Source organism: Hoplias malabaricus, chromosome 4 (genome assembly GCF_029633855.1).
Source record: "Hoplias malabaricus isolate fHopMal1 chromosome 4, fHopMal1.hap1, whole genome shotgun sequence".
NCBI classification, from domain to species: Eukaryota; Metazoa; Chordata; class Actinopteri; order Characiformes; family Erythrinidae; genus Hoplias; species Hoplias malabaricus.
The window spans coordinates 8,875,671-8,900,325 of record NC_089803.1 but is presented as its reverse complement, the minus strand read 5'-3'; the positions used below and the strand labels follow the sequence as shown (position 1 = coordinate 8,900,325).

The following is a 24,655-nucleotide window of genomic DNA, read 5'->3' as shown; positions in this document are numbered from 1 at the left end:
AAAAATGAGTCATCAGCAAAAACATATTTCTATTATTGATTTATATTTTTCAAGGTTTTTGTAGGTTTCACATCAAATAACACTGCATTAGGTCAACAAATATAAATTAAAAAGCTTAAATAATTATTTATTGTGTGTTTTCTACATAAACAAGTATTATTTCATCATTTTTTAAAAGATAATAATAATAATAATAATAATAATAATTGTAAATATTATCAGCAGCTGAGAAAACTGCCAAAGTACCAAAACATTTTTTATTTGTTGAGATATTGTCCATATTTGCCCTGAACTAAATTCCTGAAAGTCTGGGCCTGCTGTGACTGTCAGAGCTTTATCAGTCATACATCCCAGAGCTTAGAATATCAAGAAAAACATGTCCGTCTGATGCTACAAATTTATTTTGTCACAGTAATAAATTAGCATCAAAAATGCTTATGTTTTCAACTAACAGACACCTCACACTAACAATCTGTGTCAAGATATCTGACGTGGAAGTATGATTTCAAGGCTATACATTGAGAAATATGAAAAAAAGCAGGCGCTAGGTAAAGTTTTGACAAATTTATAGAAAAATTGATTTATCAGTCAGCATGAAAACCTCAAGTGATTACATATTTGAGTAGCAAAGGATCTTTATAAAATAAAACAACATATTGAATATGGCTATGTCACATAATTACTGTTTAAATGCAACTGAAAGAGGCACTGAAAAAAATGAATAGCAAAATAGCTATATATATAGGGTTCTTAGGGTCTATTCTGTAACAGACTGGTCTCCAGTGTAGGGATTTGAGGATGGGGCGGGGGTAATCTCTTCTTTTGCTCCTAGTGAGAACTCTGGCAGCTGCATTTTGAATCAGCTGAAGCTGTTAAATGGTCTTTTGTGGAAGTCCAATTTAGAGACCATTACAGTAATCAATGCTAGAAATAAAGGCAGGGATAAGTTTCTCCAGCTCTGCTTTTGTCAGAAAATCTCTTACTGATGTTCTTTAGATGGTAAAATGCTAATCTAGTAATCGCTTTAATACGAGACTAAAATTGAGATCTGAGTCCATTAATACACCAAGGTTGTGAGCCAGTTCTTTAGATTTGAGGGCCCTCGAGTCCAGATATGTAGCCAATCTGTCTCTCACTGCTGTTCCCAAATAGTATAATCTCAGTTTTATCTGTATTCAGCTGCAGAAATTGTGTCCCATCCAGTTAGTGATGTGTTCAAGGCACCCATCAGTAATCAAGATTAAAAAAAACAAAAAACACAGTTATTCGCACCAGCATCATGTAGGCTAATACTTTATCTCATGTATTACCCTAGTAGTTTATCACACACATTCCGCTAGTTCTCTGCAGACCTTCTACATTATAATTACCTGATCTCCTGTGGCAATAAAGGTGGAGTATTTAAATAAATAACACTGCACTGCTGATTGTAATCAAACCAGATTATTAGGAAATAAGTCTGTACCGTTCATTTAAAAGTGAGAGGGGTTGCAAATGTTATTGTTGATGATGCTAGAGAAATAGGATGGTCAAGTTTTAAGTTATTCAAGAATGTTTCAGACAAATTCTAAAAGTGTCTAGATTTTACCATTTTTTTCTGCAACCTTCATGGTGACCTTAAATAATACAGATATGTTGTGGTAACTTTTGGTTACAGTAGAGAAATCTCTGCATGGTTCTGCCCAGTTCTACCTGTCCTTTATCAGACAATACTTCATGGTTTAATACATTTCTGTATGTGATATAGTTGACCACTAACACTTTATGAATCATTTGTAAAATGAAGGGTCTTAGTTTGGGATTTCAGCTGTGAATCAAGGCACTTTTATATTTAACTTCATTCATTCCAAATATGTACATTAATGAAATGTAGAGAATATACGGATAATTAAACACTATGAGACACAATCACTTTGCTGCCGTTTGCTGTCCCCGTTACTCCTCAAAGGGTCTGGAAAACAGCAGAAAATAAAAACAAATATACAGTGCAATTAGAAAACCATCATCATCATCTTTGACTCTTAATCTATTTCAGTGTCACGGTGCAATTAGAAAATGTAAATGCTAAATGTCTGAGTTTATTTTTAAAGCAGTATCTTAGAAAGTCTTGTAGAATAAAGATCCCCTCTAAAGACATTTTCTTCAGTGAAGACACACTGACGTGTGATTAGATCATTCTCCAAAGCTGCCAACACAAGTGTTCATATTTCTAGATCTGGATAAGCTTTCAAAAATATGACATAAATATTTACTGCCTGTTTCATCCATGCCCTAAATGCTCCTGCAACACAACTGAATAAATAGCCTCTCATCTGAATGTCACAATGATGTTCTTTTACGTAACGTATAAGGTGTAGATCATGAGAGTTGAAAGTTCACCTGTTAAATGAATGTAATATAGATCTACATCTGGAAAGTTATTTTCAGATGTAATTATTGTGCATTAATTTGTATTGAGATCTGAAAAAGAATGTTTGAATGCTTTCTAATTAAACTGCATTTAAATGAATTTACTGTAAATTATTTTAGAATATCTTTAAAACTGACTGATAGAACAAGTGCTTCTAAAATGAGTTTATTCTTTAATGAACAAACTGTTCAGAATCAGTCAGTTTTCTCAGAGTAAAAAAAGTGTCCGAATATTTTTATTTCAGAAATGTATTTTGGACTACCTACAGGATTCCTGAGGTTTCTGGATTGGTGGATTTATTGTACTTATTTATTAATTATTGTTTTATTAATTTGCCCACATGTATATGAATAGTAGGTGGGATTTGTACAACATTTAAAAAGTTATGAATATTTTGGGAACCGGACATGCCCTGTTTCTTTTCTTTATGTGTCCTAATGTTACACTGTGTCCTAACGTTACACTGTGTCCCACTTGTGTCCTAATGTTACACTGTGTCCTACTTGTGTCCTAACGCTACACTGTGTCCTACTTGTGTCCTAATGTTACACTGTGTCCTACTTGTGTCCTAACGTTACACTGTTTCCTACTTGTGTCCTAATGTTACACTGTGTCCTACTTGTGTCCTAATGTTACACTGTGTCCTACTTGTGTCCTAATGTTACACTGTGTCCTACTTGTGTCCTAACGTTACACTGTGTCCTACTGGTGTCCTAATGTTACACTGTGTCCTACTTGTGTCCTAATGTTACACTGTGTCCCACTTGTGTCCTAATGTTACACTGTGTCCTACTTGTGTCCTAACGTTACACTGTTTCCTACTTGTGTCCTAATGTTACACTGTGTCCTACTTGTGTCCTAACGTTACACTGTGTCCTACTTGTGTCCTAATGTTACACTGTGTCCTACTTGTGTCCTAACGTTACACTGTGTCCTACTGGTGTCCTAATGTTACACTGTGTCCTACTTGTGTCCTAATGTTACACTGTGTCCCACTTGTGTCCTAATGTTACACTGTGTCCTACTTGTGTCCTAACGTTACACTGTGTCCTACTTGTGTCCTAATGTTACACTGTGTCCTACTTGTGTCCTAACATTACACTGTGTCCTACTTGTATCATAATGTTACACTGTGTCCTACTTGTGTCCTAACGTTACACTGTGTCCTACTTGTGTCCTAATGTTACACTGTGTCCTAATTTTGTCGTAATGTTACACTGTGTCCTACGTGTCCTAATGTTACACTGTGTCCTACTTGCGTCTTAATGTTACACTGACTCCAGAGTGAAGGGGTTTGTGGGAAAGGGGTTATTAAGATGTTATTCCATTGACATTTATGCTTCTGTACTTTCTAATATGTATGGAAATGGAAAGTAATAAACAGAAAGAGTAAAGTATTTTTCTTCCTTTTGAATTTAAAATCGGAATTAATTTTCATAAATCTACTGAATATCTACTTAAGTTTATATCAATGAAATAAAGAGAACGTAAACATAATCAAACAATGTGAGACATACAATGATTTCCGTTCGCGTTGGTGCCATTTCCTGTCCCATTACATCAAAGTGTCTGAAAAACAGCAGGAAAAGTCAACAATGATAAACACAAACATACAGTGCAATAAGAAAATGTAAATGCTGAAGATTTAAGTTAATTTTCAGACAAACATTTGAGCAACAATCAGGACAGTGTAGGATCCTCATTTTTCTCTGTGAAGACACACTATTCTCTGAAGCTGTGGTAATATTAAGCCCTGGAGGGGCACCAACCCATCACAGGGCAACACACACACACACACACACACACACACAGCCAACTGTTGGCGACCCTTAAATTTTTCCTCAAAATGAAGTATTTCTCCCAGAAAATTATTGCAATTACAGTGTTTTTTTCATCTGTGTTCTAGAACAACACAAAAACTAAGAAACAGCCAAAATATATATAATGTCTCCTTCAGCTGTGTCCATCACGAATGTAGCATTCATTTTATTGCTGCTGCTATTACTCAACATGGAATGATTAAATCTTTCAAAAACATCCATCAGAGACAGTGGGCAGGGCCTAACTGCAGTCTTCAGAAGTTGATGGGTTCTAAAGCACTGTAAGACAAGACAACTTTGTGATTCAGAGACTCTCTAACTTGTCAAATACATCTTTTTACAAAGGTATGACTGGTTATTTTTTTTTCATGGTGCATAGAACCAGCAACCATGAAATAAATAAATAATTAAAACATTAATTGTAGATACAATAGTATAATAATAATAATAATAATAATAATAATAATAATAATGATAATAATAATAATAAAGTTCACCAGTCTCTCACCAGTCTATGGTCATGTAAACAGCATGGTTTAATGTTCAGAATAAAGCTGTAAATGTAATATTTAATGCCTGTTTTAGAACTCCTTGGTGTGGTCCAGTGTGTTAAGTTTATGGTAAGACTCTGGTGTGCATGTAAACATTCTGAATTTGCGAAGACTTGTTGAAGAAGCACATGACAGAGTGGATTTTCAGCACTTTTTAGGAACTGAGTAAGATGTAAAACTGTATTACACACAAGTCTACAATCAGAAAATCAAATAAGCGTTTACAGACAAGACAATGTTACTCACAGTTTTGATGATTGTTCTGAGGAGGTGTGTCTGCAGGTGAATTAGAGGAAAAAATACTAATGTTAACCCCACTGTTTACCAACAGTCAATGAAAATCCTTTCTAAAGCCCCATTGGGATTGGATTAGTTTTTCAGGGGGACATCTGTATTAAACATTTTACATGCCTCCTCACGTATCCAGAGGGCAACTGAAAACTAAAATGGAAATCTAAATATAAAACAAATTTTAACAAAAAGTGACATAAGCACCCAACAGAATAAGGCCTGTAGCTATGGCTACTGCAATTTGTAAACAGAAGTTCGAATTGGATGAGCTAATAAACTGCTTAAAATATGTTGGGTGCATAATCAGTTCTTGATGTAATCAACAGTCCTGTATTGATGGATGGTGTCAAGATCCTGAGTTAGTGTACTGATGGGAGGGGATGCAGAGCAGGGAGAGAGCTGAGCATCCTGACAGCCTGGTGGACAGAGCTCTCCCTCAGTCTGCTGGTTCTAACCCAGATACTCCAAAGTCTCCTCCCTGAGGGCAGCAGGCTGAAGATGCTCTGTAGTGGATAGTAAGGATCGCCTGCCATGCAGAGGCCTTTCAGAGTGAGGCGGGTGTTGTGAATGTCATGGAGGGAGGAGAGAGGTGCCGTCAATCTTCTCAGCCGTTCTCATGATGTGCTGGAGGGTCGTGTGGCTGGACGTGGTGCAGGATGCTCTCGATGGCTACTGATGATGGGGGTTGGAGCGTTGGCCCTTCTCAGCTTGTGGAGGAAGTAGAGGGGCTGATGGGCCTTCCTGCCCAGTGATACTGTAACTCTCCAAGACAGGTATTCTGAGACGTGCACTCAGAGGCAGGCAGTAGACAACATTGATGAAAATGTGCATATCTGAATATAAAATTAACACTACATAACTTCAGCTGCTGTTATAATCGCGCCTTTAATTATAATCACTCTTCCTCTGCCCGTGATCTCCCTTTTCTCACTGATTTTATTTATTTTTTCTTCTGATAACACTCTCCCAGGTGAAGCCTGGAGAATTAAAACGGCCCGACGACTGCTGAGTTCAGTGAAGACAATAGATAATTCTGCCTGTAATTTTTGGGAGGACTTCGGGGGGAAACACGCAAACATGGTCAATTCGGATGGAAATAAATCTACAGAGGAACCCCATAAATCAGTGGTTTACCCCAGGACCCCATGGAAATATAATCCTGTCCAGACAGGGCTTAAACAAGTACACCTTCTACTTTGATCTGATCATTTGTTTATACTCACCATTTCTGCGCTTCTTTTTAAGGAAAATGATGAGTCCTACTGCAGCCCCCAAGACCAACAACACTCCAACCACTGCTCCAATAATCACAACCAAACCACCAAAAGAATCCCCGTCTGTGAACAGAGATGTGAGTAACAACAATAAGAGAAACAGTGTTTGTGTTTTACAAGGATGAACAAATGACCTCCACTTTACTGCTACATATTATACCCACCATGCTTTGTGTATCCACTGAACACACTGCCTCCTGTCCCACAGAATATTAAGATCTACTCCAAAGATTCTGGGTCTCACCAATGTAACCTTTTCTACAATATTTTTATTGTCTTTCCAGCTCCAGTACAATGTAGGTTTCCCAGTCTGGAATCACTAAAGGTTATGACATGGGTCATACTTATAAATGTACTACTTCTTTAAAAATAGTACACAGTATTATATGCATTATTAAAGTATGCATTATTAAAATTCAACTTACAGGTCTCTGTATTGGCAGAGTACAGAACCATGTTTGTAAAGGTTACCTACAGATGTAGTGAATGCTAACAAAACTGGACAAATTTAAGACAAAGTTAAATTAAGAACAGCTTTAAACTGACCACTGACTTAAAGCAACATGACCTACATGTCATTAAACCAAAGCTGAGAAAATAAACTCAGGACAATAACCGGGTTTCCATGCAAATATTTCAGGAAAGTTTTGTGCAAAAAAAGGTAAACATTTTTGTAGACTAAAAGTCTGCAGCCATAAAAGTCTATGGTCACAGAGTCTGGGGCTATAGCACACACTTAGCCACATGCAGAATAGGTATGAACCAGCCAAAACTACTACTTTTATTGGAAAAGCCCTTTTCCATCGCGCTTAGAAAAGGTTTGGATTTCAGCATTTCAATATACTTACTAACATTTACACCTCATACGAACCTTTTTTACATTTTGGGCTTTTCCCATTCACATTTTTTAATTAGCATTTTCATAGTTTGCAGAAAGTCAGTGGATGGAAAACCTACTTCTATAAAACAAACTCAATCATGAATATCGTCACTCTCCAATTAAAAACCTGTATCTCCGTTTGTGGATTTTATTTTATTTACTACATCATTTGAACACAGCAGCTGTCCTTCACACAAAATGTCATGATTAATGAACCAATAGAAATGCTCCAAAATAAAAATTCAATTCAATTATTATACTTTGACTTCCATTGAAAGTTAAGGAGTTTTTTCTTCTCCTGTAAAGCTGCTATTTTAGGAGATACATATTTTTAATTGGACAGCGTTGATATGTATCTTTATGTGGTTGATATCCCAGGATGAATGCAACAGTTCTTTTCTACCTATTTTATAGGATGTTGCTGGTGCAAGCTTATAAATTGCCTTTTAATTATTAGCTGCTAATATTGATATTACATAAATCTGCTAATATCTGTGTTTTCCCTCTAGAACAGGTTACATAAGAAGGAAAGGAGTAAACTGGGAACCAATAAATGCAAATTATGTAGTTGCTGTCAAGAGACAAACATAGCCTAAAAATATTCTATGAACATTTATCAAGAATAATTACCCCATTGTTTAATAATTGTCTCTTTAAGGGTGACGTGATTCACATAACAGTCATATCCTGCTTTATCTTCCTCCTGGACGTCCACACTCTTCCTCAGCTGGTAGGTTCCATCACCATTGGGTCTGACTCCTGAGGATGTTAGTAGATGATCAGGGAGTGGATTGTGGAACTTCCTCACACTGAGTCTCATGTCTTTGGGGTAGAAGCCAGTCACCAGGCAGGTCAAGGTCAGTTTCTTTGGATCAGACAAAGATTTCTTTGCAAACACACGAACGTCTGGGGGAGCTGAGAAAGAAAATAAAAATGATGAATTTCTTGTGTTTTTGTAGCATTAATCTATAAATCTATATATCTCTTAAGTACATAATATAGAAGCAGGAACAAAGCTGTGGAGAGGGATCAGGGGGTCTCAAATTTTCCTTCACTCCCAGTAATAAATTCATACTGTGTTCTTTTGATTCATGAGAACTCATTGCATCCTGGTTCCCTGTTCCACCCTTGGATCCTCTGAATTACAATTTTATGAACGAGCTGAAATACTATAAATACAACACTATAACCAACCACTCGCCCCTCCTTAAACAGGAGTCTGACCCTATGTTCACACTAACAGAGGAGACATGTCGCTTACGTCACTCCACATTGGTTGTTGCCTGTGGGTGTGTCAAGAGAAGATATAGTGCAGGGATATAGAAGTGGGTTACATAAATCTTAATATAATAAAATTGAGGAGGTTCTATATACACATATGGGTTCTGTAAACATGACACACACAGGGGCAGCTACTAGTGGTGTTCAGAGGCAGTGAAGTTGTCAGTAAATGTATTCTTAGTACTAGGAGCCACAGAGACAAAAATGGTCTGTCCAGAGAGCAGAATAATAATGTGGACCATTAGCAAGTCAGACACAAAGCAGCGACAATGAGTGCATCAGGTCATGGTATAAATGACAGTACACACTGGACATGTAACAGTACGGTGTAGATCAGCACAGTTCAGACAGCAGGAGATCAGTCATGTCCCTGCAGTAAGGAGAGACTTGTTGTAAAGCCTTATTGTTGTGGGAAGAAATAACCTCACACCACAGCGCAGAACATAGCACTAGTAACAACAGACTGGTAGAAAGACCACAGGGGTTTAGTGGACACCCTGAAGGACCCGAGTTTCCTCAGAAAGTACAGATGGCTCTGTCTTTTCAAAAACACTGCACAGGTGTTGGTGCTTCAGTCCAGTCAGTCATCAAATCAAATCAATTTATTTGTGTAGAGCTTTTTAGAACGGATGTTGTCACAAAGCAGCTTCACCCAATTCCTGTAAAGACAAAGGTTTAACATGAACTGTGAAAACCCCCAGGTGAGGGAGACCTGGGTCAACAGTGGCAAGGAAAACCTGAAAGATGAAACCTTAGGAGGAAACAACGTGTGTCTGTAACCACCTCCTCCTTCCACTAAATTCCACTGGTGACTGATGATGGGGCAGGTCTAATATTCCACCACCATCTCCTTTGTCTTACTGATGTTCAGCTCACACCAGCTGACAAAGTCTGACACCAGGGACTTTGGTTCTGGGTGTTCTGCGATGGTAGTGTGGATGTGTAGCATGTGTGCGGATGACTGCACTGCACTAGGGGAAGGCGGAATTCATTCATTCATTATCTGTAACCGCTTATCCAAGTCAGGGTCGCGGTGGGTCCAGAGCCTACCTGGAATCATCGGGCGCAAGGCGGGAATACACCCTGGAGGGGGCGCCAGTCCTTCACAGGGCAACACAGACACACACACATTCACTCACACCTACGGACACTTTTGAGTCGCCAATCCACCTACCAACGTGTGTTTTTGGACTGTGGGAGGAAACCGGAGCACCCGGAGGAAACCCACGCAGACACAGGGAGAACACACCACACTCCTCACAGACAGTCACCCGGAGCAAGGCGGAATGTACACTGTTTATTTAAACAGTGCCTATTGTTTTGCTAAGTAGGAGCAGTAAGCGGGAGATGGGGTGGGGAGTGACAGGCTGTGCTCTGTGCTTCAGAGAAGAGTCAGGGTTGACCATGCAGCACTGGACCAAAGTGTTGGTTGTTTGTATTTTAGCCGTTATGTGCATTTATGTTTAAAAAAAAACTCTGATGCTCATGACGCCTAAAATACAAACAGCGCCCAAACAGTTAAACATTTCCTAGACGTTCTCTCGTCCAAAGCTGGTATTTTGAGGAGATAAGCTCTTGCAATAATATGGTGAAACTGTGTGGTGCTTGAAAGGCAGGATATGTGCACGTTGGTGAATACTCGTTTACTCGATGCCAGCCAAAGAGCGGACTCTGCGTATTTCAATAAGAAAGGAGACATTTTCATCAACGAAGGGCAGAGAAATCAACCAGTAAATCAAGATCCAAAATACAAAGAAACTAGAAATCAGAAAACTAATTCTAAAATAAACTATAGTCAAAATACTCTGTCTAATATTTCTCTCTTCCCCCACAGGATTATTCTGTAAAAAAAAAAAAAAAAAAAAGCAGCATCAAACACTAAAACACAGACTTCCTAGACACTCACCTGAAGCTGCAGTTTTGTCATTCGTTGGAGTATGTTATTTATTTTTTGTCACATTATATCTAGTTTTTTTTTATTAACTCTAGCGTGCTGACTGAAACCTTATACACTGTTGCAAGGTTTATTTCTTTCTTTATTTTAAATAATAATAAAATAATAAACTATAGCCAAAAAAATAATCTTGATATAGATTAATGGTCTATATCAATGATTAATGATTAATATCTCTCTCTGTCACGCTCTTTTTTCAAAAAGAGAAATTATCCAATATCCCTGGATCAAAATTACAAGAAAAATACAAACTTTATTAAATATGAAATTATACACTTCTAGCTATATCTCTCTTTCTCTGAAAACTCACGTGTCCTTCTCTGCTTTGCCTCATTTACACAAGAAAGGGATGCTAATAGTCTTCTAATGGGCTGCAAGAGGGGTGGTCTTGTCTTCAGGTTCTGAAAAATTTCAGTCTTTCTGGTGTTAAACAACTGAAGAACACTGAGGGCACGCTTTAAAAGCCACTAGTCTGTTAAACAATTTTAATACTTTTCTTCTTGTGGATTATAGGCTCCAATAGGTGTGAAATTGTGGGAATTCATTATTGGTATTTGATCTAAACTTCCTATATACATTATACATTAAACTTTTTTTTAAAAAAAACTTTAGATTACAAATGTAATCTTCTGTTTATTAGGTTAAAACTTTAGATACTCACTGTGTGTTCTCAATGATTCTTTCACATACTCCATGAACTTGCTGAGCCAGTCCACACACTCCTTCTCCAGGTAACCCTTGGTGTACTGGTTCAGGATCGCCACATCGTCCCACTTCCTTTTGGTCGGCTCAGCAGCTGGAACCGGAGCGACCCAGCGCATGTTTTCATCATCAAAGGAGAGGAACTCTGATCCATCATAGCTGTACTCATAAATGCCACTCAAATATGTTATTTCTCCATTTGTGTCATCAATCTCACAGCCAACTCTCCACTGAAGAACATGAAGATCTGCAAAAAATAATAATGAGTTCTGAAATTGAGTTCTGTCACCTTCATGTTTAGACCAGTTCCAATTTGATTCCAATTTGGCTCCGGATCCACCACGACCCTGCACTGGATAAGGGTTACAGACAATGAATGAATGACTGAGAAGTCACTAACCAGTTTGACTGTGTCTCATCCGCTGCATCAGGATGTCCATGCTCACTTTGAACCACTGCTCTTTGCTCTTGCGAGACTGAGTGCCTTTTTCCCAGTAATCCGGCTGCATATTCTCTCTCATCCAGTCCTGCTTGGGAATCTTCACCTGATCTTTACTGTTGTAGTAGTCGATCTCTCGGTCATCCAGTAAACCCATTGCTGTGAAATCATAGATCCCTGGAAGATGCACACTTTTGGAGAGGGCCGTGTAAATGTAGAACAGAGAGTGTTTATCTGAAAGAGAAATTGTGAAATAGATGATGGAACAGGACACTGATTTTGCAATTTTTAGAATCATGCTAAGATGTTTTAATATATAATCTTATAATATATAAACATGTTTACTGTGTTATATTTGAGGTCCTTTAGATGGCCATACGTAGATGGAAATATAATTTCACTTAAGTGTGACACTTTGGCGCAGCAGTGTTACAGTCACACAGCTCCAGGGACCTGCAGGTGGTGGGTTTGAGTCCCGCTCCGGGTGACTGTCTGTGAGGAGTGTGGTGTGTTCTCCCTGTCTCTGCGTGGGTTTCCTCTGGGTGACTGTCTGTGAAGAGTGTGGTGTGTTCTCCCTGTGTCTGCGTGGGTTTCCTCTGGGTGACTGTCTGTGAAGAGTGTGGTGTGTTTTCCCTGTGTCTGCGTGGGTTTCCTCCGGTTGACTGTCTGTGAGGAGTGTGGTGTGTTCTCTCTGTGTCTGCGTGGGTTTCCTCTGGGTGACTGTCTGTGAGGAGTGTGGTGTGTTCTCCCTGTGTCCGCGTGGGTTTCCTCACACGGTCCAAAAACACACGTTGGTAGGTGGATTGGTGACTCAAAAGAGTGAGTATGTCAGTCAATGTGGAAGTGTGTGTCGCCCTGTGAAGGACTGGTGCCCCCTCCAGGGTGTGTTCCCACCGTGCGCCCAGTATTATAGCAATATTGTTAGTTCAAATACAACAAATCTAAACGATCAGCTGCATGCAGAAATGAACAAATTTTGGGGGTAAAGTCTTTGACTTATATGTTATTTAAGTTGACCTTGTCTGTCCCCAAACAGTTAATGCACTGTCGCAGTTTTCTAAAATTGAGAAAGTGCTTATATATCTATAGCTACAGCTTGGCAGGAAGTCTTAGCTACTGCTGATGTTGAACCCTAGGAGAGACATTTAAAGGAATATTGTGTAATATTTTTAGCTTAAAATTACAGTTTCATAACCATTGTGATGTTCCACTGATTTGTAACCAGAAGAATAGTGTCTGTTTTTGTTACTCCAGGCTCCGCATTACAGAAACTGCACTATGTAACATTTGGAGGAGGTTATAGAAACAACCCACTCCCTCCCCCTCCCCCTTGATTTCAGGACAGTGCTGTAAAAATGAATTATATGTTGCACCTGTAGGGGGAGCACAGGAGCAAAAATGCCAAATCATACCTAGTGGAGCTTTAATCTGAAAATTTAAATACGAAATCTAAGTTCATTTTAATTGGACATTTAGGTTGACTGTAAAATTCAAACAGGTGACTTTAGCTTCGTCCAAGAGGCTGTCACCAGGGCTTAGAGATGGAGGTGTGTTTTTTTTAGAGCTCAGAGGCTCTTTCAAATTCAGAACCCACATATTCCTGTTCAGGGTCGTGGTGTATCTGGAGAGGAGCTGGACAGTAATTCAGTATATTATTATATTCACTGTGATAGAAAATGTTTCAATAGCGGCTATTTGATTTTTAAACCCATTTCCGATGCACAATATTTACAGCGTCTATCATTGACTGACGTCATTGTTTCCTTTTAGGGTTTATTTTAGCAGCAGGGTTGGTTCTCTCCCCCTCCTTTCACTCTCACAACTGATTGTGAACAGGATGAAGTGTGTCCAGTGAGCAAAGGACATTGGATGGTCCCAGCGCTAACTGCGGTTAAGCCAGCCGCCGTTTGTGAAAACACGGTTAAAGTAGCCGCACGTCAGATTTTAGTGCGCGTATACTAATGACAGACCGGTAATACTCAATGAGCGTGAAGACCTGAAAGTAAGCCCTTAATTTTAAAGGAAAAGTAACGGCAATTAAGCGGTTTATATATTGGTCATTTCTAGTAAGTAGTCCAAACAATCAACAGATATCAGTTCGGGGTTTACTACTATGTATAAAATATGAAGTGCTTTTACTGTATAGTTTTTGAGTAAATAGCATTCAAACTTCCCATAATTGTCCATTGCTTTTGAACATGATTCAGATTTACTGCTTTATAAAATAGTTATTTTGAATAAGAAGTCCACACAACCAACAGATATCAGTTCTGTGTTTGCCATGCTATGTATCTATGAAATATGAAGTGATTTTACTGTATAGTTTTTGAGTAAATGATATTCAAAATCCCCATAATTTTCCATTGTTTTTAATGATGGCTCAAGTTTGATGTTTTATAAAATGGTTATTTCTAATAAGAAGTCCATACAACGAACAGATATCAGTTCAGTGTGTACCACACTATGTACCTATAAAATATGAAGTGATTTTACTATATATTACTTGAATAAATGATATTCATAATCCCCATAATTTTCCATTGTTTTTAATGATGACTCAAGTTTACTGCTTTATAATATGGTCATTTCTAATAAATAGTCCATAAAACCAAAAGCTATCAGTTCAGTGTGTACCACACTATGCACCTATGAAATAAGAAGTGATTCTAGGGGAAGGAGGCCACTTTTTCTATGGCGAACTCGTTTTGGAAAAAAAAACACTCATAAAAACTATCGGATTAAAGTGGATCTATTAAGCTCAGGACACTTTTCAGCTCGTGTTTGGTTTTAAAGTCGGACGTGGTTCACTCTGTGTCACATTCTTGACTTTATATTTGAGATAAGAGCTCGTTTGTTTTTTTACTTTCGTTTTCGCAGATGGCGCAGTAACACACTGCTGTCCGAACAGAGAGCACTCACCTCCGAGAGCAGGAGTCAGCGCTCCGCACAGAGACAGCATCACCACCACACCACAAAGCCCCATCTTCACCTGTACATCTACAGACCCACGATAAACTGCTCTGGAGGATCTTGCGTGGATGATAAATCCTGATCTTTAATGGCGAATATCTCCGCTGAGTAACAAATGGAAAGTCCCCTTTTTTCCCGTTTCTCCATTTGTTACTTCAGTATTCTCTGAATAACAACTCCCTTCACCCAATCAGAGCTCAGACTCGCCCTGTAACGGCCTTTCCTGAAGTGAAAGCCAGTGAGAGTATGCAATGTGAAGCATTAAATGTTGTTTCTGTGTAGAATCTGAAACAGTATTATAAAAAAAAAAACAAAGCCAAGGCCAAGCAATGGGTAAATCTATTGCTTAATTAAAATTATGTAAAAAATATTCAACAAAATTTAAAAATATATATTTATCAACAGTTGTATTCAACAAAGTATACAAACAGTTTAAAGTACACATACTACCTGCAAAGAGTTGGAAAATGCAGATATCATATTCGAGTTCAAAGTGTTTATTGTCATTTGCACAGTAAGGAACAGGTTCCGTGTACAATGAAATTATTTCTTTTGCTCCTCACCAAGAATGCCAAATGGAAGAGAAAATACAATGGCAGTGGGGAAGAAAGAGTTATTTAACCTACTGGTCTTGCATTTGACACTTCTGTAGCTCCAGCCTGAGGGAGGAAGTGTGAACAGTCCATGCTGGGGGTGGATGGGGTCTTTAAGGATGGAGGCAGCTCTCCGGCGGATTCTCTTGTGGTAGATGCTTTGCACAGAGGGTGGTGGAGTCTTGGTGATCTTCTCAGCAGTCTTCACCACTCTCTGCAAGAGTTTTCGGTCCATCACAGTCGTGCTGCTGTACCACACGGTGATACAGCTGGTCAGGAGGCTCTTGATGACATAGCTATAAAATTTTCTGAGGATTCTGGGTGACATCCCAAATTTTCTCAGCCTCCTCAGGAAATACAACCGCTGCTGAGCCTTTTTGACCAGCTGCATGGTGTTCAATGTCCATACGATGTGTCCTATCACTGCAGTGTCATTTGTGAACTTGAGGATAATGTTGTCCTTGTGATAGGCGACACAGTCATGAGTGAACAGGGTGTAGAGGAGGGGACACATCCCTGTGGAACCCCAGTGTAGGTGGTGATACTGGCTGAAGTCCTGTTGCCAACCCTGACGGTTTACTGCGCTGGATGTGGGTCAGCACCACTCTCTCAAAGCACTTCATAATGATCGGAGTGAGTGCCACTGGTCTGTAGTCATTCAGGCAGGTGGGGGGGGTTCTTGGACTCGACCCGGAATGTTGTCTGGTCCTGCCGCTTTGCGAATGTTAATCCTTCTCAGAGCTCTTCATACCTGGCCTGATGATACTGAAGGTGGTGAGGAGAGGTCTTTTAAGGACTGGGTGTGTGTATGCCTCTTAGTGCTGCTGCTGGAGCTCTCGAAGCGAGTGTAGAAGATGTTGAGGTCATCCGGTAGGCTGTCTGTGGAGCTGATGCTGTGGGTGGTGGTCCTGTAGTCTGTTATATGCTGCAGGCCTTGCCATATCTGCCTGGAGTCAGCAGTGGAGTAGAAGCTGTCCAGTTTCTCCCTGTACTGCCTCTTGGCTGCTGTGATGGCTTTCCTCAGTCTGTACTTCCAGAGAGCGAGCCCGCAGCATGTGTCATACCTGACTGTTGATCCAGGGCTTCTGGTTGGGGAACATCTTCACCTGTATGGTGGGCATGATATTGTCCACACAAGTGCTGATGTAACCAGACACATGCTTGGCACAGTCCTGTATATTGACAGTATAGTCCTCCATAGTGGTTGCAGCTTTAAACACATCCCAATCTGTTGTAGCAAAACAGTCCTGCAGGATGTCCTCAATCTCTGGCGTCCATAGTTTAACTGCTTTGGTTACAAGGTTTGTTTGTTTAATTCTTTTCTTTAGGCCGGGTACAGGAATAAGGAGATGTGGTTTGAGTGTCCAAAGTGGGGGCGGGGGGCAGCCCTGTATGCACCAAGCAAGTTGCTGTATACATGATCCAGGGTGTTCTTGTCACGGGTGGGAATGCCCACATGTTGCCAATATTTGGGGAATACGGTCCGTATGCTGCACTGGTTGAAGTCACCAGCTGTGATAAAGACGGAATCAGGATGACCCGTCTCTAACCTGCTGATGATGTAATTGAGTTTGCCGAGCGCTGCCATAGAGTTAGCCTGCGGGGGGATGTAAACAGCGGCTAGAAACACAGCATTGAATTCCCGTGCTTGATAGTAGGGACGGCATTTTAAAACTGCCTATAAACAGTCTGTACGTCTCCACACCATGTATTGTTCACAAACACACAGACACCTCCCCCTTTAGCCTTACCAGAGGCTGCCGTCCGATCTCCCCGGAGAACAGAGTGAGTCTCAAGCTGAATGGCCCTTTCTGGCACCTTGTCTCTGAGCCAGGTCTCAGTGAAAATTTGAGCGCAGCACTCTCTAATTTCCCGCTATATTGTAATCCTTCCTCTTAACTCACCCTGCCTGTTGTCCAAAGAATGCACGTTAGCTAGCAGGAGGCTGGGTACCGGTGGCCGGCTGGCGCGAGCTTTTAGCCTCACATGTAGCCCTCCTCTCTTGCCTCGTTTATGTCGCCTTCTTCGAAGAGCTCTACTGGTGTCAGCATACTCATTCGAGGTCGGTGTCTCAGGGCTTTCCTGGCAGTAGTGGTGGTGGCTGTGATGACGAACAGTGTGTTGTAGCTCCGGTGGAATAAAACCGGTAAAACGAAAGTGATTATGAGATGCAATGTCGAGCAGCGTTTGTCTGTCATATGTTAGCAGTGCATGGCCTTTGTGCACTTTAGAGAGAGCATAAAGAGCCGGCATTCAAGAGCAGAGCGAGCAAACACGTTTGCCACAGAGGGCGCCATGTTGAAAGTTATATATAAAAACTAAAGAACAGCCAAATTGTAAAAGACACTTTATAGTAATGTATCTTAATAACAGGCTTACATTAGATGACTATAGTCACACAAGCCATCATTCATTCATTCATTAATTGTCTGTAACCCTTATCAGGTTCAGAGTCACAATGGGTCTTGAGCCTACCCAGAATCACTGGGCAGGACTCAGAAAGTGCTGGTGTTTAACCCCAATGTAAAAAAAGTTCTGCAGCTTCAGCTCATGGTAAAAGCAATCACATTTTCAGAGGAGCTCCCTCTGGAAAACAGAATAAATCATTATTTACACAAACATTTCACTAGAAACACCCACCCCCCTCCTACTGACGCTCACTGGCCACTTTATCTGTAGGTGTCTAGTAATAAATGTAGGTAAAATTTAGTTTTGCATCCAAACATTAAAAATAAAACATGTAAATCACAATTTACTAATTCATTTATAATGCAATGAAATGCTGCTTGCATGCTTCAAATAGTTCACTGTGAAAGTGTTCTTTAGATTGATGGAGGACATGTCGTCTAGGATCTTTTCTGCTGACGGACATCTGCTGACTTACATCAACAAAAATTGGCTGGGGAGAGGTGGGCATGACTATTTTGGAGATGGACACCTCACAAATACTAAAAGTGCATCATGTATCACTTCAATACATATTTTAATGTGCAAATATGGGATGTATTAAATAAACGTTGTATAGAGAGTTAATTTTTTAACAGGGAAATGTCTCTAGGAAGAGAAACCTGGCCATTGCTGTATCTGCCATTCAAAAGAATGTCAAAAGATGATAGACTTCATGTTAAAGCATTATATTTGCTGTTGTGTCCTTGACAGCGTAGTTTAGTGGAGGTAGCACAGGTATGCTTATCACCTTCAGGATTATGGATAATTCAAATCACTTGATCAGGGAATCTAAGGTTCTCCCCCTGCTCTTCAAATTCCCTAGCACACACATCCTATGGCCCTCAACTCAAAGACTGTAATAAACTACCCCCACACACGTTCTGTTTTGGAGACAAGAAGGGCATAAAATACCCCTCCCAGTTTAACCCTGTGATGCCATGCAAAGGGCTGCCCTCACACTAAGTCGTCTGTTGCACTGTTTATGAGCATCACTGGTGACCACAGTCCCAAATACAGGTGCTGGTCATAAAACTAGAATATCATGAAAAAGTTGATTTATTTCAGTAATTCCATTCAGAAAGTAAAACTTCCAGTACGTAGTGCACAGTGTAGGTCAAACAATAAGGGTTTCTGTACTTATGGTGTAAACTATAAAATAATTCATATTCATATTTAAACTCGTGTACTCTCTGGGTGTAGTAGTCTTAGAATTATCTGAACTGCACTATGTAAGGATTTTTTGGCATGCAGTCTAAGCTCCTCTCTAGTGACAGTTGAGCAACAGACTGAGCTCTGCTGACAAACATGTGGATAAATGTGTCAGGGTGTACTTAATTTTAACATCTAAATGAGGACTAAACATGTTTAAAGAAACATGAAAAAATGGACTGGCCAGTAGTAGTAGTAGAGGTACAATTTCGATGGGTTACCTTGTGTGTGGATGACCTTCTGGTGCATTACAAACTACTGAACAATAAAATGTTACCAGAAAACATTAATATTTTAAAATTAACATTATTAACATTATTGTTATTAATAGTAGTAGTAGTAGTGGTGTCCAGGAAGCTCTGGTGGAAATGAGCGTGATGAAATTTGTCCCCTGAGCTCTCTGTGATGTACTCCATAACACGGAAGTCTCACGTTGTCTTTTTTTTAGCTTTTTTTTCTTGCACACAGTCAATTCCCCATCAGTGCACTGTATATACAATCATATGCAGACATTTGAAGACCCCTGCTCAAATGATGTTTACTTACTTTGTAAGTGGCAAAAATGTTGAAAGTAACTTTTTAAACAAGTAAAATTTAAAACAGCCATTTTTCTATTTTTATTCCACAATTTTAATAGATTTACTGAATGTAACATATCAACAGAAAAAGGAAAACAAAACACTTAATGTAGCAACATTTTAATGTAAAAATTTCAATTGCTTGACCAAAATAGTTTAAAATGGCAATTATATATGAAAAAATATTGATGAATGGATAGTCAACTTTTTCAGCAGTCAAAAAAGTATAAAAATGCAGTTTGTAACTTTTGCTCACCATCAGGATGAAGGCATTTAAATAGTTGGAGCAGCGGTAAACGATGCATTTTGCATGTGAGTACAAGGGATCTCTAAGTTTGCAAAATTGCAACCCTGAAAAGAAAAATCAGACAATGATCGCCACAAACTGCAGAGCAGCCAAGTCTTGTATCAAGTGAGAATGTGAAACATCGCAAATATCTCGAGCTTAATGCTCAAACAGATCAAAACAAAAGTGATGTAACAGAGGGGGAAGCACACAACTGTTCTAACTTTTTTGGAAGGTGGATTTGAAGAACACAAACACATTTAAATGATCCCGTCTGGCAAAAAACAGCTGCACAGAAATGGCTTAAAGACACCAAGGTGAACGTTGTGGAGCAGCAGAGTCAAAGCACAGACCTCCATCCATTTTGAGAGTTTGTGGCTGAAGAGGTAATCATCTCTGATCCCTGTGCAGCCTGCTAGAGCTGGAGCAGTTCAGTGTGAGTCTGCCTGAGACTCGATGCAGTGATTGTGGCCTACTAAACACTAACTTGTAGAGTGTGAATATTAATAGTCACTTATTTTACATTCAATATTTTTAATTAAAACACATTACTTTGTAGAAATCTGTTTTTAGTTTTTTGTGTGTTTAAATACAAAAAGTCTAGATGGGAGAAAAGGCATTAATTGCCTGCAAGGCTAGTTGTAGGACCATTAGTTGGAAACCATCCTTCACAGATGTTTTGCACCTTTAGGATTCCCTGGGCAGTGGGTCTGGATGACACCCCTACAGCTCCTGAGGCTAATTCTAAATCTCTTAGGTTCCTGTGTTCCTAGGGTTCTTGCTTTCCCCACTTAATGCCTTTTTGGCCACAGCCAGAAAATCCCTTTACTTGGCTTCTAGGCCCATTTCCTGGGTGCCACCTTCTACATTGACCCAGGTACTCCAAGGGTTTTCAGTAGCTGTTGAGTGGATTTTCCAAAGCATTCTCTGCATTCCTCTAAAATAGGGTAGGATAATGCCTTCGTCTCTGCTTCTGCGCATGCTGCAGCAAGTTTGTTGTACTTTTCCTCTTGAAAGCTACCTCCATCATGCAGCCCACAACACCTCCTACGTGGCCATCGCCACTCCGGCTCCACTGCAACAGTAGATTGTGGGGGTACCTATCTACGCCCGCACCAGGATGGGAATGGGAAGGCAAGGCTTTACTGTGTACAAACCTAAAGTGTTGCACCAGTCAAGACTAAACAATTTAGACAGAAAAGGCTTTCTCCATGGTATAGTGACAGCATGCGTTCCTTAAAACTGGCTGCTCATAACCATGAATGTAAATGGAGACACACAAAACTAGAATGTTTCGACAGTACAGTACAGCCTCACCAACTACAAACATGCCTTATCTAAAGCCAAATCTCTTCTCTTATAGAAAACAACAAAGACAACCCTAGATTCAGTTTTAGCACTGTATCAAATCTAATTGGCAACAAAAAGGAAATCAACCCCATTGTCCCCTCTGATTTCTGTAGTAATGACTTTCAACTGTATTGAGGCTGTGTCTTTGCCCTGAACTAAATGTAAAAGTAGAAAAACAAAATCAGCCTGTTTCTGCTACCTCATCAATATTAAATCATATACATATGCTGGCACCTCAGAATTAAAATTTGGGTTACTCAACATAAGATCACTAAACTCAAAAGCAGTCATCGTAAATTATATCATAAGTGATCATAAATTCAACGTTTTCTGTCTCGTGGAAACGTGGGTTAGACCAAATGAATATTCAGCACTAAATGAAGCCACCCCCCTAGGCTATAATTATGTACATAGCCCAAGATTATCAGGCAAAGGAGGTGGAGTATGTGTAATTTACCACAATGCCCTAGAAATTAGTCTTACACAATGTGACACCTTCACTTCTTTTGAGGTTCTCTCCAACATTATTACAAATCCGGTAACATTTTTATTATATACCATTTAAAGACCACCAGGGCCTTACTAAGAATTTCTGAAAGAATTCAGCGATTTTCAATCATAAAGTTATAATTTTAGGGCATTTCAATATCCATATTGAGAAGGAAAGTGACCCACTAAAAAGGCATTTACCTCAATCGTAGACTCTATTGGTATTACTCAAACTGTAACAGGGCCTACACATTACTGCAGTCACACATTAGACTTAATTCTGACACTAGGTCTTAACATTGACATTGATAAAATTAATATCTTACCGCAATTTCATATGAGCTACGTCTTAGCCTTAATATATGTAAGTTCCCTTGCTATTCTACAAAGGGTATAATAAAACCATCTACCGCCCTACAATTTATAGAAAACCTCCCAGAAATATCAACACCAGTTCCCACTCCATCAGACCCAATGGAGCTAGATGTACTAACTGACTATTTAGAAAATACCTGTCGGTCTACTTTAGAAAAGGTAGCACCACTTAAAAGAAAAAGTATAAGACAGAAAAAGCTCGCACCATGGTATAATGATAAAACCCATACTTTAAAATAAACATCACGGAAACTAGAGCAGAAATGGCGATCAACCAAGCTGGAAGTGTTCTATTCTGCCTGGAAGGACAGCCTTATAGCGTATATAAATGCCCTCACTAAAGCTCGCTCAGCATATCTGGCCTCGCTGATCTGCAATAATAAAAATAATCAGAGAGTATTGTTTAGTCATCAAATCAAACAGGTCCTGAACTGAAATATCTAATAACCCAGGCAGCAGTAGTAGACACCATCAAACCAGCCAGTTCAACCACATGCAGTGGCCCATAACACTCAAAATACAGCACCTATGCACACGGGCCCAGCCCACACTTCTATGATGCCTCCAATTAATGTGTATGTTGGTGGAACAGGAGGAAGAGGTAGGGGCAGAGGAAGGGACAGGGGCAGTGGGGCATTTAGACCAATGGAGCATGCCTCCTAAAAATATTTTCCCACAAGACAGTGTGCAGCAGACAAGACAGCCAGAAGCACAACAGTATCAGAGATCTCCTGTATACTGCTGGACTTGTGGTAAGCCAGGCCACTACAGTCATGATTGCAAGAGTCAAGAATGGTATTGAAGGTGCCCAGGAGACCTAAGGGGGGAGTATCTAAATTTGGTTGCCTCAACAATGGCAAATGAAGAACCAGTAGTGCCAATTAATAATATAAAAATAAATGGTCAACAAAATTTGAAATTCTTAATTGATATAGATGCCACACACAGGGCCACAAGGTGCTCACCTCCCCCTGTCTAATGAAAAAAAATTAGGATTAAAGGTTTCTCTGGGAAAATGCAAACGTTAAGATTTACTGAACCCTTGGAATTGACCATTGACAATCGAAAAGTAACCATGCCTTTGCTTTAGAAGCATGTCCAATCAACCTACTAGGAAGGGATGTATTATGTAAACTCAATGCTGACATAAAATGTACACCGGATGGACTTGAGTTTCCCAACTCAAGTGTTGCAGATGCTTCTGAATACAGTAAATGAATATGAACATACAAGGCCTGCTGTATATTGGTTGAGATTAGAAGAACAAAACCTACTAAATAATTTTCTAATTTAGGAAAAATGGCTGAAAGCAATTAGACCTGACTTGAGGAGAGTTTCAGATGAATTACAATGTTTGACCAAGATAGAATGCACAAGGCCTACAACACAGCATGGGATAAATAATTGGAAGGAAAGCATAGCCTACTCACAACAGGTGATCTTGTAATAGGGTCACATGATTTGGGAGATATTAATGCAATAGTTGAAGCAGAAATGCCAATAGTACCAGACCCTTACACTTTACTGTTAAGCATTCCATCAGATGCTTAATATTATTCAGTGATTGACTTGTGTTCAGCATTTTTTAGCATCACTCTGCATGAAAAATCAAGACACCTCTTTGCTTTTAGTTATGGAGGAAAACAATACACATACACTAGAATGCCACAAGGGTATTGTGGGAGTCCATCAATATTTAACAGAATACTGGCAGCAGACTTAAATGATGTACAGATTGAAAGCACCTTGTTGATGTATGTGGATAATCTACTGATTGCTTACTGAGTGCTCCCAATAAGGCCCAATGTGAAGCTGATACAATTACTGTCTTAACTATTTTGGCAGAGAAAGGACACAAAGTGAACCGGGAGAAACTACAATTCTGTAGAGAAGAGGTAGATTACTTAGGGAGATGACTAAGAGGGAATGAAAGAGCAATAATGCCATCACACATTAAGACAGTTCAAATTGCACCTAAACCAACAACAGTATCTGAAATGTTAACCTTTTTGGGTATGCCAGGATATAGCAGACAGTGGATTTGTGACTTTGCTATAAAAATTGCTCCTTTAAGAAGACTAATTCGCAGTGCGAGGCAACATAACCTGAAAGGTAAACTAGTCTGGGATGAAGAAACAGATCAAGCATTTGAGAACATTAAAACAGATTTATGTACAGCACCTGCACTTGCCAATCCAGATTACTCTTTGTGGGATGGATGTTAAAATTGTAGTGTGGAGGGTACGGATGAGGAAATGTGGGTTCACTCAGCAAGGAGTAGGCAGGACTCAAAATAACTCTTTCCGTGAGACTTTATTTAAACGAAGCACACGTGATGACGTCACAACAAGAGAGGTACCCGAAGAGAAATGAAAAGAAAAGAAAAATAAATGAAAAGAAAATAAAAAGAGCACGTTGGAACTAAACAGACAAAGTTTGTCCATACTGCAGTTCCCTCTACCTTTACCTGGCTACTGCAGCCAAATCCCCCTCCTTTTAGGAACTTAGCCCCACCCCTCTCTTAATTGGACTAACCCAACTCTAGCAAAGGGGTAAGAAGGTTGCTCCCAGGAAGATATTAATTCCCTTCAATACGACCATCAACAGATATCCCCCGCACATCTCATTCCAGCTTCACTGGTAAGTGTTTATCTATGTACATAGTTTTAATAGTTTTACTCATTTGCTTTTTCCCTTGCACAGGTTCCTGAATCCAGCTCTTCCCTCCCCCTCTCTATACCTCACCGTGGGCCCT

At 39.6% G+C, this 24,655-nt stretch overlaps 1 protein-coding gene across 2 annotated transcripts; it reads right to left on the bottom strand.

Moving 5' to 3' along the window:
- Positions 1-275: 275 nt before the first annotated feature.
- Positions 276-14,708, bottom strand: LOC136694121 (major histocompatibility complex class I-related gene protein-like). 2 transcript variants are annotated; one of them, XM_066667507.1, is made up of 8 exons: positions 14,522-14,708; positions 11,564-11,836; positions 11,123-11,410; positions 7,857-8,141; positions 6,296-6,409; positions 5,028-5,057; positions 3,928-3,979; positions 276-1,951 (listed from the first exon to the last, which is right to left on the bottom strand). In XM_066667507.1, the coding sequence occupies exons 1-7, from the start codon at positions 14,583-14,585 to the stop codon at positions 3,966-3,968; spliced, it is 1,068 nt and encodes a 355-aa protein (XP_066523604.1). In that variant the 5' UTR covers positions 14,586-14,708; the 3' UTR covers positions 276-1,951; positions 3,928-3,965. The 2 variants fall into 2 exon arrangements, with proteins under 2 accessions (XP_066523604.1, XP_066523605.1); XM_066667508.1 differs by lacking the exon at positions 5,028-5,057.
- Between the last annotated feature and the right edge of the window lie 9,947 nt (positions 14,709-24,655).